General features: G+C 42.1%; 1 protein-coding gene across 2 annotated transcripts in view; it reads right to left on the bottom strand.

Moving 5' to 3' along the window:
* Nucleotides 1-272: 272 nt before the first annotated feature.
* Nucleotides 273-17,807, bottom strand: part of cemip2 (cell migration inducing hyaluronidase 2) — a 30,232-nt gene continuing 12,697 nt past the window's right edge. For both annotated transcript variants that reach the window (XM_063897636.1, XM_063897635.1), the window contains exons 5-24: nt 17,346-17,515; nt 16,274-16,465; nt 14,857-15,026; nt 13,276-13,488; nt 12,256-12,461; nt 11,096-11,165; nt 10,346-10,474; nt 9,500-9,588; nt 8,289-8,420; nt 7,982-8,017; nt 7,538-7,693; nt 5,710-5,887; nt 4,456-4,671; nt 4,002-4,213; nt 3,301-3,483; nt 2,937-3,156; nt 2,766-2,867; nt 2,525-2,670; nt 2,114-2,220; nt 273-2,028 (exon numbers count right to left, since the gene is read on the bottom strand). In XM_063897636.1, coding sequence (XP_063753706.1) covers nt 1,832-2,028; nt 2,114-2,220; nt 2,525-2,670; nt 2,766-2,867; nt 2,937-3,156; nt 3,301-3,483; nt 4,002-4,213; nt 4,456-4,671; nt 5,710-5,887; nt 7,538-7,693; nt 7,982-8,017; nt 8,289-8,420; nt 9,500-9,588; nt 10,346-10,474; nt 11,096-11,165; nt 12,256-12,461; nt 13,276-13,488; nt 14,857-15,026; nt 16,274-16,465; nt 17,346-17,515 — 3,124 coding nt within the window. In that variant the 3' untranslated portion in view covers nt 273-1,831. The remainder of the gene's footprint in view (nt 2,029-2,113; nt 2,221-2,524; nt 2,671-2,765; nt 2,868-2,936; nt 3,157-3,300; nt 3,484-4,001; nt 4,214-4,455; nt 4,672-5,709; nt 5,888-7,537; nt 7,694-7,981; nt 8,018-8,288; nt 8,421-9,499; nt 9,589-10,345; nt 10,475-11,095; nt 11,166-12,255; nt 12,462-13,275; nt 13,489-14,856; nt 15,027-16,273; nt 16,466-17,345; nt 17,516-17,807) is intronic.

Here is a 17,807-nt window from a genome sequence, read left to right as displayed (position 1 = left end):
TAGCTGGAAAAACGGTTTAATGCTGTTCCAGAAGATACTCCTTTTACAGGTCTTACATGTTTGTTCTCTCACTGTACTGTCTTAATTTCAGCATCTCAGTGTGAAGAATTGTAGAAGAATGTCTTACGAATACTACGCTGCCCCCATGTGGAAGGTTTTATAACTGATGCAAAAAGGAAACGCATTGAAAATTGAGGATTCATTTGCTTTTGTCAGATTGATTACCGAGAGGGTATGCTCTCATCGATACTAGAACCAAAGAAAACATGTAATTTTATCACAAAGCATAAATGTTTATTTAATAGGCAATTTCATAACAAATGCTGAAAGGACTTACATTTTTACAAATGACAAACACAAAGAAAATAAACACTCTATTGACAACCTGTTGGACATTTCTATTACAGTTTGAGTTTCAACATTAAACAACATATTTACAAAGACAGAAACAATAAGAACTCTCTGGTTATGCATCTTCAAAGCAACAGTTGAACAAAGGCTGGAAACGTTCTCTCTCGTTCTTTTGCTCTTTTTAACAGCAGAGTGGTTAAAAGGCAACAAGGTCATTGTCCTCCAGAGAATCTCTCTGTCTCACATGATCAGTCACACACACACAGGCACGCACGCAAACACACACATCACAGAAAACATACTTAACATTGCTCAGTGGGGGAGCCCTGCTCACAACCAAACACCCTTTAAAGATTTCACACTGTAGGCCTCGATTCAAAGCCTTTTACTTTACAGCTGGTAAATGATCTGTATGCATTGTGTTGCTCACTACTGTACAGTCAGGGTGTCAAGTCTCACCCTGTTTTATATCCAAACACAGATTTGGCAATAATGCACATACAAAGAGATCATTGAGGCAGATTAAAAGGTAAAACATTCAATTGTGTTTGAAATAAACAACAAAAAGAGTTTATATATATGTGTGTTTGTGCTGCACATGTGGCCAGCACTTGAGACACCATCACTGCAGAGATAAATAAAAGTATGAGATAAAAGATCCAGTAAGTCCACGTAGGAATCCGTTAAAAAAAGGTGCTTAAAGTCTTTGGATGTACAGCTGCGCGATGATCAGAGGAGGTTTTCCAGTTTAAGATTCAGTTCAGAAATCAACTAAAAAGACCTGTGAGGATAAGTGGAAAAACAGTAATAGCCTACACAATTTAGACATGAATATGGCTCGTTTTGACTTTGATTTTAAAGAATCTAGGTGTCTAACATTTATTTTTGGCTAAATATTGATGTTTATTTCCCAGATGCAATGGCCTTTTTTCATTACTTCCCTTTAACCTGAGCTCCTCTCATCCATCTCGTTTAATTTTCTGTTCCAATCAAACACGGTCTGATTTCAGGGACAATGCAATTTATTTTCATACTTTCCTCCCGGCTCGTGTGTATCTAATGCATTGTGTTCTATTTTGAGATTAAATCCAATTTACTCGATATTCATTTAGTGCATAATAAATAATAGGATCAGTTTGTAAATGTCAAAAGGTTGCTTTGGGTTTGTTTTCTGTTCCAAGATGAACAGCTGAGATATTATAAAGCTCCATGTGATCACTTTGGCTGATAAGGCAAGTTGTGTCTTTAAAAGGAAAGTGCATTGACTCAACGGCCCCAAGGCATACATACACGCACACACACAAAAAAATCACACAAATACTCACCCCGTTATTATAAAATACCTTCTCTCCACTTGGAATTGGTAAACATATTTGCCATTGTTAAATAAATTAAAGGTTCAGCAGTTCACATTCATCAGCTGGTTGTGTGTGTATCTGTGTGCAAGTTCTGGGTAGTTAAGTTGTGTAGTTCACATTGGTCATTGTCCCGTGGCTATTTTGAGCAGCTCCAGGTCTTTGCGCATCTGAGCTGCAGGGCGGGTACAGCCATAAGCCTCCAGACCCAGAGGCAAGTAGCGCTCCTGCAGACCCAGGACCTCATCCCCGTCCCCGGCCTGCAGCCAGACCCACGGAGGGGGCGAAGAACCCCCCTGGAACCCCCATAGAGCCAGACTCTCTGTGGTGGGAGGTAGCAGTAAGAATGTATGAGTAAGACAGACGGAAGGAAGGAAAATAAACGATGTTATAAGTGTGTGACGAACCTTTACTGTGCAGATCAGCAGCTTTGGCCACTCCAAAGGAGACCAGATATGGTGCTACACTAACCAGGCCTTCTGGTTGACCTCGTGTTGCCATAAGCACCATAGACCTGGGACAAAAACATGCCCTGTCTATTAAGCAGGAACGTGAAAACTCTCCTATAGTAAGACACACTTTAATTAAACCCTAGGGGAAATTCGGTTTTCACTCCCTGGTGTTATACATTTTCATTTTGCATGCTCAAAGAGACCTATACACATTAGGCTCCGAGATACACACATGTACAAACACATGCATTGAGAGGTAAAGGCAGTGTGTTTAATTAAATTGTAAAGTTCGTCTCACATTTGAATATATCTGTATGTCATAAATGTAAATATATTGGTGTTGGCAGCTTGATCTTGTTTTCTCACCTCTTTGGTATTCCAGTTTTTAGGTACTTTTGCATGTTGGCGTCCATCTTTGCAAATGAGGTTTTCTTGGTGACCTTCCCCGAGCACGCATCCACTGACACCAGGAAATACCCAGGCTGAGAGAAGGCCATCGTGACCTCATTCACCTGACGGGAAACAGGAGAAAGTAAATATTAAGTAAACCCTGACTCAAAAGATCACAAGTACATAATGTGTTTGTATTTCGATAAGTAATTCTTACAGTGATAAAGGAGCTGTTATCTCCTTTCTGCAGCTCTTTGCTGCTGAGAGACTTCACTTGTGTCTGGAGGTAGAAGGTCCATGGCTCACTGGAAAACACAAGCTGGGACAGAGACGCATAAATCAGCGTGTGTTTTGAACAGAATGAATTAAATCATCTTGCAACACATACCTTTTTAGCACCACAGTCTTTACAGGGTTGTGTATTGAGGGACGGCATAGGCACCACAGCCGAGGGGGTCTTTGAGTACTTTGGGTAGGCTTTGGCTGTGCAGTTACACGTCTGTTTGGAGGACGTGGTGGCAATGACTTTCACTCTTTCGCAGCCTTTTGCTGAACAGTAGCTGTGACCGTCCCGACCGTGCCGAGCCCGAAGGTAGAACCACAACAAGCTGGGTGTGATGAGAGGAGCACAGGAGGAATAGCCGGATTTGAAACACTTTCAGAAATTAGGGAATCCACGAGAGACAAAAAGAGATGAAAGATAGACACAAATCAAAACAAAAACAGAGGATTAGATTTTATTTTGTTCTCACCCAACAGTTCGGTCAAAGTAGTACTTCCTCTCCACTGGCCTCTTCTCCAGCTCTGCTAAGGATGACACAGTGCCGTAATCTGTGATCTCATCGAAGGTGTTGCTCTGCCTGTCATTGATGTCGGCCATGATCTGAAACGTGGTGTTTGATGGGTAACAGAGTCCCACCAACGCCCAGTCATCTCTGAATGGGAGGAAGAGAAAAAGACAGTCATTACATCAGAGAGGCGTTCTCCATACACCATTTAGAAATAGATGTACTGACACTCTGGAGGTTTAAAGCTTTTCATAGTTCTAATGGGATCAACACAAAAACTGCTTAAAACACTAAATAAATCGTTGTTGTTTCATTGTTTACTCAGGAAACAATATCCTAGTTTACCTATTAAAGATATTAAAGCAAGTCTTATATTATATGATGCTTTTGTATAATCCCTTTTGGATTTTCTTTCTTAAAAATAATTCAAAAACAAACCTTTTCTTGGTCTTTTTAGCGTGAATATACTAACAAAATGTGAAGAGGGATCACTGTTATAATTGTACAAACTGCAATATAAATACAATGTGACCCCAAAAACAATTTGAAAAATGAGAAAAGCCGATGTTAAGTATCTAAAGAATTACATTTGAAAACATATTGCAGCAATCCCATGACCTGCAGCAGGCTTGACGTCCACATTGAAGCTGCTGTGTGTTACTCACTTGTCAAAGTTGATGAGGGAGAGCACCACCTCCCTGGGCGCAGGACCGCTCCAGTGCAAGGTGTAGCTCTTGCTCATCATCAGAATGGGCTGGTACTGCTGAGACAGCGCCCCCTGGCTGTTGATCCCCCTCAAAACCAGAGGAGCAGCCGGGTATTCATCTCTGCTGATGGATAAATTCAGGGAAGGGGATCCCTGTGTCTGGATGTACACCTGGAGGAGGAGAGGAGGAAAAGGTCAGTGTCCTTTAGTCAGTATCTATCAATTATTCATTCACTCATATTAAAACTTGATACATTTCTGTCCTTTACATGTAAGGAATAATTTAAGTAGGTCTTAGGTGACTCGCCACGTGTTGCTGCTCATAACATTTTCATCAGAGTCAAGGAGAGTTCAAATTTGACATGAGAAGGACAGATGGAAAATAATGAGGTGTAGACCCGGCCATGCTGTACCTGAGAGTAGCGGCCGCTGCAGATCACTCCGCTCCACTGGGGCATGTTCACACAGTCAGGATGTTGGATCAGGTAATTGTCTGCTCTGCCGGCGTACGTGTCGGTGTAGCCCGTTACGGAGCCATCCACGTCGTGAAAGATAGAGTTTTTGTCCCCGTCCAGATCGTTCTCTTCAAACCACTGCCCCGGGCGGCCGAAGAACGTCTGCAGGCCCACCTGAGGAGGATATTGGCAAGGAGTGTGATGTTTTGTTTTAACACTACGCACACTAAGCCCTCACTATCCAATGCTGTCTGCCACCGGGTATGATCTACCGGGACATTTACGGCTTGATTTATTGTCCTTTTTAATTAGAGTAGTGTTGCTAATTTACCAGAGGAAGTTATACACTCATTTGCAGGCTGTTATTCTGCATTGATTTGCATAAAGCCTACTGGTTGTGTCAATTACAACTAGGGAAAGTCTGCTTGTGCGAGAAGCAAGAGAGGCTGAGAATAATCTGAGCAGCTTTCCAAATGAATATTTAAAAATCTTTCTTGTCTGTGCTTTAATCTGTCACTTGAAGTAAAGTCAGTGTGTTTGCTTAAACACCACAAGATGGCACCAGAGATTTACGATTGGTTCTCCGCATGCCTGAAGGGGTCCCCTTATTTTCTCCTTTCTTCTGTCTAACCAATGCTTTAAAAAACTGCCAACTCAACGACTCTCAGCGGATTGAATCAATATGAGAGGATGGTTACACGGGTGAAGGATAGATAGGCGCAAACTGCTCAAGAGGAAACCCAGTGTACCAAGAGGATTGACACACAAAGCAAGGTAGAACAGGTGAAATCTGTCAATCCAAAACAGTGTTCACAACTACTGTTTTCCCAACAGTGGTGCATTTACAGACAATAAACAAACACAACAATGTAATAAACAGAGATAAAGAAGAAGGAACAATGTGCTAACATGTCACATGGGAGTAGTTACTCTAAAATGTCCCATGACCCCAGGTTATAGGGTCAAATAGGACAAGCTGGGAGCGAAACCTACACCAATCACTGGCTGTTATGAGTTATTACAAGCTCATTAAAAGAAAAAACACATGTGAAACATAACACACACTTGGCTGAAGTACTGTAAATATGATGTATGTAGGTGAAAGGTTGGACAGCTCTGTGTTGACCCCCAGTCTCTGTGTTATTTGTGATTCTAATATTAAATCAGTAGCTGTGTAGGGTGCCTGGATGTCAGAAATAGATGTGGGCTCACAGTGGAGTGAAAGCTGAGCTGGGACAGATTGTTTCGTGGCGTGAGCTGCCAGGTGTTCTTCAGGTTGAACCCCACTGCGCTGGTATAACGCTCCGGTGTGGGGATGTATCCACGAAATGTACTTTGGGTAAGCCGCACCGGACCATCGTAGATCTGGAAACCTCGGATTGGGAAGGTCCTACAGTGGAGAGGGAGTTATCCAAGATTACTTAGGAGCAATATTCAAATAGACAGGTTCGAGTCATTGATTGGCTGAAACCCATTACATGAAAAGGATTTAAAGACTAAACATGAGTCAACAGGGAGCAGGACATCGACTGCCTCAGACATGACGTGCTTCATAATTCTTGGACATCTGGGCTGAGACAATTTTACAATCCCCCCAGAATGACTCCACTTTCTTTTATTTTTCCCCATCAATTGGTGGGTTTCTTTGGGAGTTGAGGGGTCGTAGGGTGTGTATGCTGCAAATATTGTAAAAGCCCCCTGTGACAAATGTTATGTGTGATACTGGGCTATATAAATACAATGTGATTGATTTATTGAACATTAGGAAAGTAGAAATGATGTTCAGTGTAGGACAGTGGTAGATTTAAGTGTTTCAAAGGAACTATAAGACAATAAATCACTACGTCTTAGTAAATTGAATCATAGTTAAAGGAATTCTGTGAAATAGTGTCAATAATAGCAACAATCCTGTATATATGGAACATGTTAGGAGGGTTAGGTCAAGTCTCATGCTCTTGGGTTACAATAATAACGAAGAATTGACACATTTTTTCCTTTCTGTCTTTATTGAGTCATCACTTTCCCTCAGATGAGGATCTGAGTATTTTCTAATTGCTATTAATGAAACCTTGGAACTTTAATAAAAGGATCAAATTATCCATTTATTTTTTATGGGAATATCTTTTCACTGGCAAGAAGAAAAAAAAAAGAGTGTCAGCAGTTTTGGCAGTAACCACGGTGACGACAGACAGAGCCAGATGTCACCGTGCGGTCAGGGAGCCTGTAAAATGGCTGTAAAGTTGTATACAGTGGTGACAGCGGTCACAAACTGACATAAAGCCGGGTTCTTGAGACTAAAATGAGCAGCTATTTGCAAGCCTCTTGTTTATGCAGCTCTCCTCTTCTGGAACGATCTCTGTAATGACAGAGAAAGGCAGGAAGAAGAGAGCCTGAGGGGACGGGAAGCCTAAGAAATCTGTTCTCATTATAGCCGTCCACTTAGTCCAACATGGTATTACAGCCTGGAGAGACTCTATAAACCTCATAATGGAAATCCTATCCAGAGCATTGGCATTAAGTCACAAGTCAAACATCCGTCTGGTTAACCCGTCAAGGGGAGCGCTATTAGAAAGATCTTCACAGGCTGCAAAAATGAAGAACGACGGACACTTCAAAAAAAAGAACATCATTTGAGTTCTGCTGGCAAAAATCATGATACAAATCTTACTGCTCGGAAATGATCGGTTGCCACAATGACTGATCCTTTTCTTAAAAACACACAAGTGTTGCCACTACAGTTCTTTGGAAACTCTCTAAAATTTTACTGGGGGGAAGTCCTTTAAAACAGAACTGCCTTTCACAACTCCACCTCCGTCCAAAAGCAGCTGTAGCAGCCTCCGCCGTCCATCTGTCCAGCTACCTGATTGCTCTGCGGGCTCGCTCTTCCTTGTTTGTTTTTCCCAGCATATTTGCTCAGAACTCCTCCAAAACCATCCCCTGCTATTCCGGGGGAACTCTCATTTGGGTTTTCCCTTCATTCCTCACATAACCGTCTTTTCTCATTAACATTGTGTCCCTCCTTCTGTTTGCTCCCTCTCACCTGTTTCTAGGCAGTGTCCTGAACTTTGCATCGACCCCTCCTAAGCCCCAGTATTTGTTCTGTCCTCCGTTGGTCCCTCTGTTTCGACTTTCACCCACAAACAAGGACCGTGTCACTTCCTGGCTGGAGCCTTCATCCTTAGGGTAGCTGCCATCACTGGAGGACAAGAAATCAGATAAGGGCATGTAGGAATAAAAATAATCATGTCATACATATCTGTTAACATTTGACAATATAGACTTTTCTATATAGGCATGCAGTACAGAACAAATGCTTATGCTTGAAAGAAGAGGAAATAAATGTATGTGACACAGGGCCTGCTCTTAGCTCAGTATTAATACATCATTGATAAACACTTTGCAAGTTCTTCTGGCAGGGAGAGCTGAAAAATAAATTGTCTGAATACAATCAGTGCTCGGAGCAGAGTGATTTGGAAGTACACACCTGGCAAAGGCCAATCCAACTCCATTGTCTGCAAAACTGTTGAGGGAAACATAAAATCAGTATGTGTTGTCAAACAGTGAATCACTGGTCAGTCAGCACTCTAAAATCTAGGGGAATATTTAAGATGAGAAACTGTGGATCATGTCTTTGAAGAACTGTGCAGTGAGATTATCACATCATACTGTCATCATAGATGTCATCATAGGTTTGTTTTTCGGCGATTACACAATCCTTTTACATGTTTACATTTACATTCATTGAATAACGTCCTCAGTTCTCCTGAAAACAGTACATTCATGTGTCTCACCCAGAGTCCTGGATGACGATGTCCCCTCCCCGTATCCACGCTCCTAAATCGTTGTTCTTGTAGGAGATCAGGCTGTCAATGACTGCTGCCACCCGGGGACGGTTAGGGTCAGCATCCTGGTGCGGTCGGAATCTGACAAAGGAAGGAAACACATGCATTTCTACTATTTGTTAACCCAGTGCCAAACCTTATACTTACTCTGCACTTGGTCCTCATGCACGAAACAACTAAAACCAAAAGACAGCTTGCACCAATTAACTTCTGCTTGCTGTCTGACTAATTTACCAATAATCATAACGTCATCATACCATAAATCTGTGCATAAATTATTCATAACTAGGCTCATGGTCTTACTGTTAAACTCTAGAGGCTTCAATGCGTATTGCCTCCCACAATGCATGCTAATGTAATGTGGTATTGTGATGCAAAAAAAGACCATGTTGTCAAAGTACAAAAGGGGTTTATCCCCCTCTGGAGCATGAATGTGGCAGGAAAAGAGAATAACTTTCCTCCTGTTAGATTAGGAAACATCTTGAACTAAAAAGGAGAAACTATCAATACCCAACTTCTCTCTGTTATTCTTTCTCTCTGAAAGATTTATGCTTGGTACACAAATTTAACCTTTAAAATCCTCCCCCTCGTACCTCTGCATACATGCAGAGAGCGTGGCCAGCGGTCTCAGTGGACACGTAAGATTTTTTCCGTCTAGTTGAGGGCTGTATTTGGGTAGGGAGAGTGGAAACTCTATCTGTGCAGCCTTATTTTCTCTGTCAACACAAGCCTTCCACCAGAATGCAGAAACAGAGCGTAAAGCCATCTACCTTTCCCAGTCAATGGCCGTATCCCCCGAAGATATACATCAGGGGGCTATAAATAACTGATTTCAAATCGTTATTGACAGTGGCATTAAAGAAACACATTAGTAAACCACCAATACCATAATATTTGCATAGTGTAACTTTACACCCGCACATAATCACCCCTGATAGCGCACAGTTTACACTTTGAGTAACAACATGTACAGTATAGGGGACTGTATATCATACCAGTGAGTTGTAGGTCCCTAACTTTAACTTTCACGCGCAACTAATTACTAGAGATGTCAAAAACAATGAGTAAAAAGAGCAATTCATATCTTTTTACACATAAATCACAGAGTATTTGTCTTTCAAATGTCAAATGCTTTTGCACACACACACACACACACACACCTGGCACTGTTATCCAGACACAGGTATTCCCGGGGGTCCGCATTGCTGGCATTGGTGGGCTTCACTCCTTTATCGATGAACAGCCCTGCCTAGAAACATGAGATTACATTTTAACGCCAGATGTTTTCTAAAATGACAGTGAGAGATCCAAGATGGGCCGCAGATCTATTCCTGCTAAGCTCACATAAACAAGACTACTAGTATCCTTCACAGTGTGGGACCTGAGGCTATAATAAACACACTGAATTTAAATCCGGGGCCCACAGAGTCATGCTGTAAAGCAGACTGCGGACAGAAAGGTGGGAAAGAATTCCTGTGAGTAATTTGTAAGAAACCGTACCGTGTATTTACTGCAACATATGGTTTATTTTTGTATGTTTAAAAAATGAATTGTAAAATAAATTAAAGTCTGTATGTCTCAGGTATATGCAAAGCTGTGCTCTGAGTTGGTCCTGTGGTATAAGCGAGGTTTAGTCTTCACCCTCTGGACTCCTTCCTCTATAAGAGAGGCTTCTGTGGTCACACTGAACAAAGAGGGTACAGTTCACCTGCCCGACTTCTGTCATTACACAACAGAGCACTATTGTAGAGGGCTACTTTGTGTGTGTGTGTGTGTGTGTGTGTGTGTGTGTGTGTGTGTGTGTGTCCATGTCTCATTTTTGCAAGAAGTCAATTGGCAGAGAATTTATGTGCAATGCGTTTTTACAAACCACAAAATACTGCATTTCTTTTGTCGCTATAAAACACTGAAGTGGTTTGGCTCCTTGTATACAGTAGAGAAAGCACACGCTGCCTTGAGGCTACATCGAAAAGGAAAGGCTAAAAGATAAGCTACAGTGATGATACCTTAAAGTTGGAGTGTACACGGTTGTTGTAAAAAATCCCCAGGGGTGTGAGCTCGGCCTTGGTCTCTGGTACCAGCCCGTGAGAGTCTCCGGTGGAAGAGCTGTGGAACACGAACCATATGCCAGCATCCTGCAACAGGAAGGAAGAGATGACGGGATAGATCGTGTTCATGGTGCGCCTGGGCGGCAGCAGCAGCATAAATTTCATTATCTGGGCTTATGAACATATCATCTGAAGGTTGAGAGTTGAAGGATCATGCAAAACCATTACGCAGAACTGGGCAGGATGTCATACTACATGCTCCAAAGATAGGATACATCAGGTTCATATGAGCTCTACAGTTCATCGAAGTTTGCAGTTCAACAGATTTAGACTCCACATCACCAGCATACCCTACAGATATGTAGCACACAGCCCTCTTCAGTGATCCTCCCGGATGATTGTGCCCAAATGAAAAATAGACTAGATAAGGGATCCAGCTCCACTACTTGTATCTTGTCTTACGATGTTATTGCATCCTTCCGATCAGAAACTAAAGCCTGTTAAATCCTATTTTATTGACGGATCAATTTGTTATGAGCATGAAAATCTTTCATTTTGCAAAGATCCGGAACACCAAAGCCAGTGCAGCTTCCCTTAATCTAATTTCTATTATAAATGAATAAGGGGCTCTACTCGTTGACCGCTCATTTTCATTAATCACTTGTAAAAAGTTGAAAATGTTTCCTTAGGTAACTCTGATGTTATTACCTGAGAACCAGCAGCTGCGTTGCCAATGAGATTGTTGTTTGGGTTGGCGATCCAGAACGTGGAAACTGCCCTGAAAAACACACCCCCACCACACACACAGACAAAGACAGAGACATAAACACACACACAGACAAGCATGCAGACGAGATATTAAACAAGGCAGTACAGAGACTGTGACTAATAAGCAGAACACACAGGCCAAAGGAACCTGTGATCTTTCAGAATTCCCTCAATAATCTGCACACACACACACACACACACACACACACACACACTACTGCAGGCCTCACTGCTTCTCTCACAGAGACACTTTTCTTTCTCTTGCTACGGAATAAAAACATCCCATGGAGAGAAGAGGTTGTTATTGCATGGATAAAACCCGCCTGCGATATCTCTCGCACATACCAATACTAACTACAGTATCTTTTTCACAGGGACATGGACCGTCTGTCTTCTCTCAGCGTGCGTCTGCACTATCACCAGGTTTCCCACACACACACACACACACACTTGATGTACAGTCAGAGACTTTAGTGTCAACGAAGAAGCTGGTGGCAGGAATCACTTGTGTTGGTTTGTCGGTGGTTTTAAAGATAAGGCATACGCTCGTTTATTTCATTCCCTAAATATCTTGCTACTTTACAGTCAAGATGTTAGCCTATTCTCAGCTCTCAGGGCTTGGCAAATGAGTTTGCCTCAGTCTCATTGCTTAACAAGACCCCTGCATCTTTGCAATGCAGCTGTTGCTGATTGACAGTTAAGGCATTTTTATTATGGATACTGAGAAAGAGCCTCCTTCTAGAACAATACAATTGGACATCTATGGTTCAGAAAGTCTGCTCCACCAAATAGGATTGCACAATAAAAACAACACCTTAAAATGTAAGTGATGTGTCGGAGATGATCGTTTTAAGCGTGTACTTACGTCATGATACATTCATTGTAACGGTTGTGTGCAGCACATACAGTTGTAATCATTGATTGCTACACCCAATGACCTAACTTTACAGTTTCATAAGAAATCCCAGGATGTCGTCCAGGACTTGCACTGGTTTCTATTTATAGAGAGGCTTTATGGTGTTGCAGAATCTGTTCACTTTTATCAGTTTGCTCATATCTCCAACACAGAGATGAACCAATTCCTTATCTTTATATCTTACTTGCACTCTGTGCTGGGCGAGGGGGTGTAGCCCTTGTAGACTTTGTCCTTGATGCTGGTGCACATGGTCTCGTTGCGGTCGGTGGGCAGCAGAGTCCCGGGGCGGGTCAGCAGGCCGAGGTTGTGGAAGAAGGTGTTACGCTGCTCGATTCCATCCTCAAGGAAGAAACAGTGACCCAGGGTGTCGTAGCCTACAGTGTCCTTCACCTGCAGGAAAGAAAAAGGACCAAAGGATATGTAAAAGTGAGCAGAGTTCTTGAATGAGGATACAACTATATACATTTCTATATCCCATTCATGAGAGAGGTTCCCGGTCCAAACAGGGAGGTAGTTCACACCAATGAAGTATGCATAACATCTTGGTAAACACAAGCGGGCAAACACGTTTCAGTCCATCATGTATTCATCAACAGCCCACAGGAAAAATACAGAACAGGAATACTTAAAATTCCTCACATATTTTCCTATTAGGACCATATTTTTGTGTTAAACCCATTTGAAGTACCGTAGAGAGTGCCGGTGTCAAGAGAGCTGTCAGAGAAGACACACAATAAAGACATTTCCACATGGTCTTTGTGCCAGAAGGGAAACAGGAAAACTGCAGTCAAACAATGATCTCCAAAACATTGTAAAATTCCATTTCCTCGATACACACAAGAAGACTGCTTTCCATACTTTAGCTTCAAGGACAAACAGTTAACTCGTTTCTGTTTGACGTCAAGAGGGAGTGAACACCCGCGCAGCAGCAATGATGATGCAGTTGACTTATCAAGCTAGTAGATAAAAACATTTAAATGTGTTGAAACAAAGACACTTGCTGCAAACTAGTGTATCTCTCAGGTTTGAAGGACAAGATTAGGGAAAAGAATGAGAGGGACGGGAAGAAAAGGAAAGGAGGAAACAGGCCATTACAGTAATCCAGTGCTGTAATGGATGAGTATTCAATAGCATGTGGTACTCATTAGGGTTTCTTTCTTTGTCATCTCAAACATAAGGGCCTCGCTCATCACACACTACTCACCAGCAAACCGTTGGTGGCGTGGATGGTGACGCAGCGGGAGAAGGAGTGATGTATGGCGAGTCCGTCGACGTAGGTGGGCTCCCGGTAGCCTCCCCTCTGGTCCACATCCCCGCACATGTGGAAGTGGAGCGGGTAGCTGCCTATCTCGCCCTGCTGGCCCATGTTCTTCAGCTCCACGTGGGACAGATGCACTGAGGAGAAGTTACCCAAGATCTGCCGGTGTGTGGTAGAAAGGAAGGGGGTCAGAACGCAAAATAATTCAAGCGAGGACAAGAGCTTTTTCTTAAACTGCCCAAGTAAACTCACTGGCTTTGTGGAGGGCAACACAAGGTTCAAATTATACCACAAGAGAAAGCAATGTGGTCCCATTAAGGTCTACAGTAGAATGATCTGTGTTTGTCTATGATACAAACTGCTCCAGTGAGTCAAACTGCACCAGAACCACTGATTCTCCTCTTGATAATTAAGATATGCGAGTTATAGAAGCTAAACCAAAAACTAAACACACATTGCACACATCCAAAACTCCAAATGGACTGGAGAGAAAAGAGGTCAAACATGAATGAATGATTAATTTAATACAACAAATATGCAGCACAATGCTCTCTAGGAGCTTTTCTGTGGGCATGGCATAATTCACAAAATCTGGTTCCTGTTAGGGAAGCATTGGCCAATGCTTTCAGCAAACTGTAACTCACTCACACACACACACACATACACACATACACACAGACTACATATGCTGCACATGAGGCCTCGAGATATGAATACTTGATGTATACACAGTACATCCATGCAAGGACACACACATGGTTGAGTTCTTTCATTCATTTATGCACATATATTCACACAACTGTGTAAACCGCCTGCCAAAAAGTGGTATTATATCCACGTCCAGTTTGGAGTTGCATGACAAATGGGGAGTGAGTTAAATATGCAATGAATGGGGAGTGCTATAAATGTGATTGCACTGTTCAGGCTTGAGGGATGGGAGGTCAATCAGTTTAGAGGCAGATTGTGTAATATTAGTCAGAGAGTTTATGTGGTAAAACCTGGTGGAAAGAAAAAAGGAAGGAATATTTATTTCCTAAAGCACAAGGGGGGTCAGTTACAGAGAGCCTAAGGAATGTTATTGTGTTTTTGCCACCAAAGTGAATGAAATAGGGCCATTATTAATCAAATAAAGTGAACTCGTTCTCTTTATATATCCATGTAGGTCAAGGTGGATTTGCTGCTCCAGTTACAGCCCTGTTTGACATTTATCTATATCAGGTCTTTAGATTTTAACTAAAAAAAATCACTTGAGAGGAAGAGGCAAAGAGGAGAGAAGTAGTGGTGCTTCACCAAAACTAGAAGAAATGAATAACCCCTTTTATTTAGGAGCACTTAAATATAAAACATATGAACATTTCAGCTCTGCAATATGGAAACTGTCAAGCTGATTGGTGCACCAGCCCTTAAATGAGCGTGTGAAGCCAGTCTGAAAAACACAGATGTATACATTAGCAAACACAGACATTAGGGATAGTTTATACAAGGCCCTGTGCTTTAACATACACAAACACACACACAAAGACACACCTTTATGTGGCCTCCGTAGGTGTCGTGGCTGAAGAATTGGCACGCGTTGTTTCCGTAGCACGACTTTTCCATTTCCCCGTAGATGAGAATGTTTCTGGACAGCAGCGCCACTTCGGCACGCATGTCAACCCCGTCTAAGATCTCTCCAACGTGGTTGTACAGAGGCTTCCCTGGGCACAACACACAGGTAGATTCTTGGTCATATGCAACAGCTAGTTGACGTTTTACAGGAAAATCTGGATTCATAATTGGAAAAACCTGAAAGTCATTACTTAGTATAATTACAGATGTCAATCACTGCATTCCATCGATTTAAAATGAAGCAGAAAAGCACTTCAACACTGGTGGAAAGTAATTTAATTTAGCTGAATAACATAACACAATTTGGCCTTTAATTCTCGAGGAACCTTTCTCATTGACTCAAACCCTTTCAGTAAAATACCAGCTTAATATGAGACGTCAAAGCAAACAGCAAGTGACATTTAAACTACGGTATTTTATTTCTGGAAAATAGTGGGCTTCTAAATGTCGGTCACAGGAAGTATGCCCAAGAGCAAACAACTACCCACGCCACAAAACCAACCAACAAAAAAAATACAAATGTACAGCAAAGCAAAGGTGATCAAATTCATGTGACGATAAAATAATCCACTCTTCATGATGCAGTGCCCACAGGCTGCCGCTGCCAACAATAACATACAGCAGCGCTCCAGCTGCTCAGGCCCTTCCTCCAGGTTACTGCAGAAAAACAAAATCTAGGCTCACAAACACGCTAACACACCCTTATCTGCAGGAAGGGAGTTGGCGCTTGTTAACAACAGAGGAATGATTTCAGGAAACATATCGATGGGAAGATGGGGTGGACAAAAACAGATTTTTTTGAGTCTTTGGAGAAGCAGAAGAAAAAGGGAAGGATGTGAAGTCGAAGTGATGTTTTCAAACCGACCAAACCACCGTGGTTATTATAAGATGAGGTTACTATAATAAGCATAAACTGGCAGTCTCTTTTTAGCCTTCTCTAATCTTACATTGCCATAACATCAGAACAGGAAATTATACGTCTCTGGCCCGTAGGATTAGAGGCAAATCTGATATTCATATTTACAGACTTTGACAAATTAGGGTAGGATCTCCTATATCCATATTTCATAAGCTCTCTGGGGTGAGGGGTTTAAGAAATATGAGGGCAATGTAATAGATCTATATCTCTATCCTTTATACCAGGCAGTGCAGAACTGATGTCAGAAAAAAACACATTCTCTTAAAGCACAAAACACACACACACACACACACACACACACACACACACACACACACACACACACACACACACACACACACACACACACACACACACACACACACACACACACACACACACACACACACACACACACACACACTTCTGGCTTCACACCTTGTATCCTGACCTGCCTGCTGCTGCAGTGAGAGCAGGGCAGTAAGGTAAACTCCTCCGCCTGGTGCATGGAGTAGTCTGTGCTGGCAACTACAATCTGATCCCCGGGTTGCCAGGTCTGCTGCACTTCATCCTGCAGGTTCAGCACCACCTGGTCCACAGCATCCACCTGGAAGCCTGAGATGGGGAAACCTGGGGAAAGAAAAAGAAAATAGCACTTTTAAAAAACTGAAATCGTGTAGGAGAGAATTCTTATGCCGTTTTATTATAAATAACACATATGTATTATAGCTAGCCATAAAGGGGATTGTAAGAAGGGTCTTTTTAGGTAATAAAGAACACAAATCTCCATATGTGGACTTAATTACTTCCATAACAAACACATTAATCACACTAGGATTAGCCCATTCATTCTTAATTCCAATCAAATGGGTCGGAAACAGAATGAGGATAAAGGGGAAAAAGGATAGTAAAATGTCCTTCGTAATTTATCTTCTGCATGCATAATGAACGTATTTATTTACACTGAATAGAAATGAAGATTAAGGCTGCTGAATAACTAAATAACCACTGAGAGGTATTGTAAAGCAAAGTGTGTCCAGTAGGTATTAGTCGCCAAGGGCAATATCTCACAAAATAAATAGTTGGATTATCATTAAAATGGTCAGTTTTCACTTTAGTTCTTCAGTGAAGTTGAGTGACTCAGTGTCAAAATGTGTTTTATTAGGTGTGCACAAGGACGCCTGCAATACATGAACAGTGGGTGTTCTAGTAGACCTGGTATTTGTCATAAAGGCATAGTCACAAAACCCCCGTCAGGCTCAAGAATGTCTTTCATGTTCAGATGATTGATCTGTAAAGCAGTCGGCCTGTGCTAAACCCCATTCCTCAACATGTCACACTTCTCCAAACCCTTCACCACTTCAAAGCCAGAGAAACCTGTCCATTTCCCTTTGTATTATTGTGTATAACTTAGACCTGCCTACATATAAATGACGTTAGGTTAAACTAAGCACTCACAAAGAAGGATATTTTCTTACGGCTGTTTGAAATGCTACACTGATAAGCTCACCGGTCTTCCACTCGCTGTAGGCGGTGACAGAGAAGTCCACTCCGTCAACGGTGGTGAAGTTGCGTCTTGCCAGAGCTCTTCCTCCCGTGTTGTGGTTTTCATGTTCCTTGACGTCCTCTGTGCATGAAGCGTTACCTCCACCCACCACCGAGACCAGAGCCCATGCCTGCCTGGAGACAGCAGAGAGACGAAGAGGAAAGACTGTCAGGACAGCGAGTCGTTTTCAGAAGTCACAATACATAGAGTAGCTTCACACATCGTCATCAAAGGACAACAGAAGGACCAGGTTCAGTGCTTAGGCTAAGCTTTTTAATGAATTACTTTCAATTGTAGTGGAAAGTAAATGCAGAAAAAAATCACAATATCAACAAAGATTTGAATGGGCTGGGATAACTATTCAGCAGCATAACACGTAGGCCATTTTTTTCACAAATATTGTTCTTCCTGCTATTTGGATATTGA

The sequence above is a fragment of the Eleginops maclovinus genome, chromosome 12, assembly GCF_036324505.1.
Source record: "Eleginops maclovinus isolate JMC-PN-2008 ecotype Puerto Natales chromosome 12, JC_Emac_rtc_rv5, whole genome shotgun sequence".
In the NCBI taxonomy this organism is placed as follows: domain Eukaryota; kingdom Metazoa; phylum Chordata; class Actinopteri; order Perciformes; family Eleginopidae; genus Eleginops; species Eleginops maclovinus.
The sequence above is the reverse complement of the archived record's forward strand: the minus strand, read 5'-3'. Positions and strand labels throughout refer to the sequence as shown.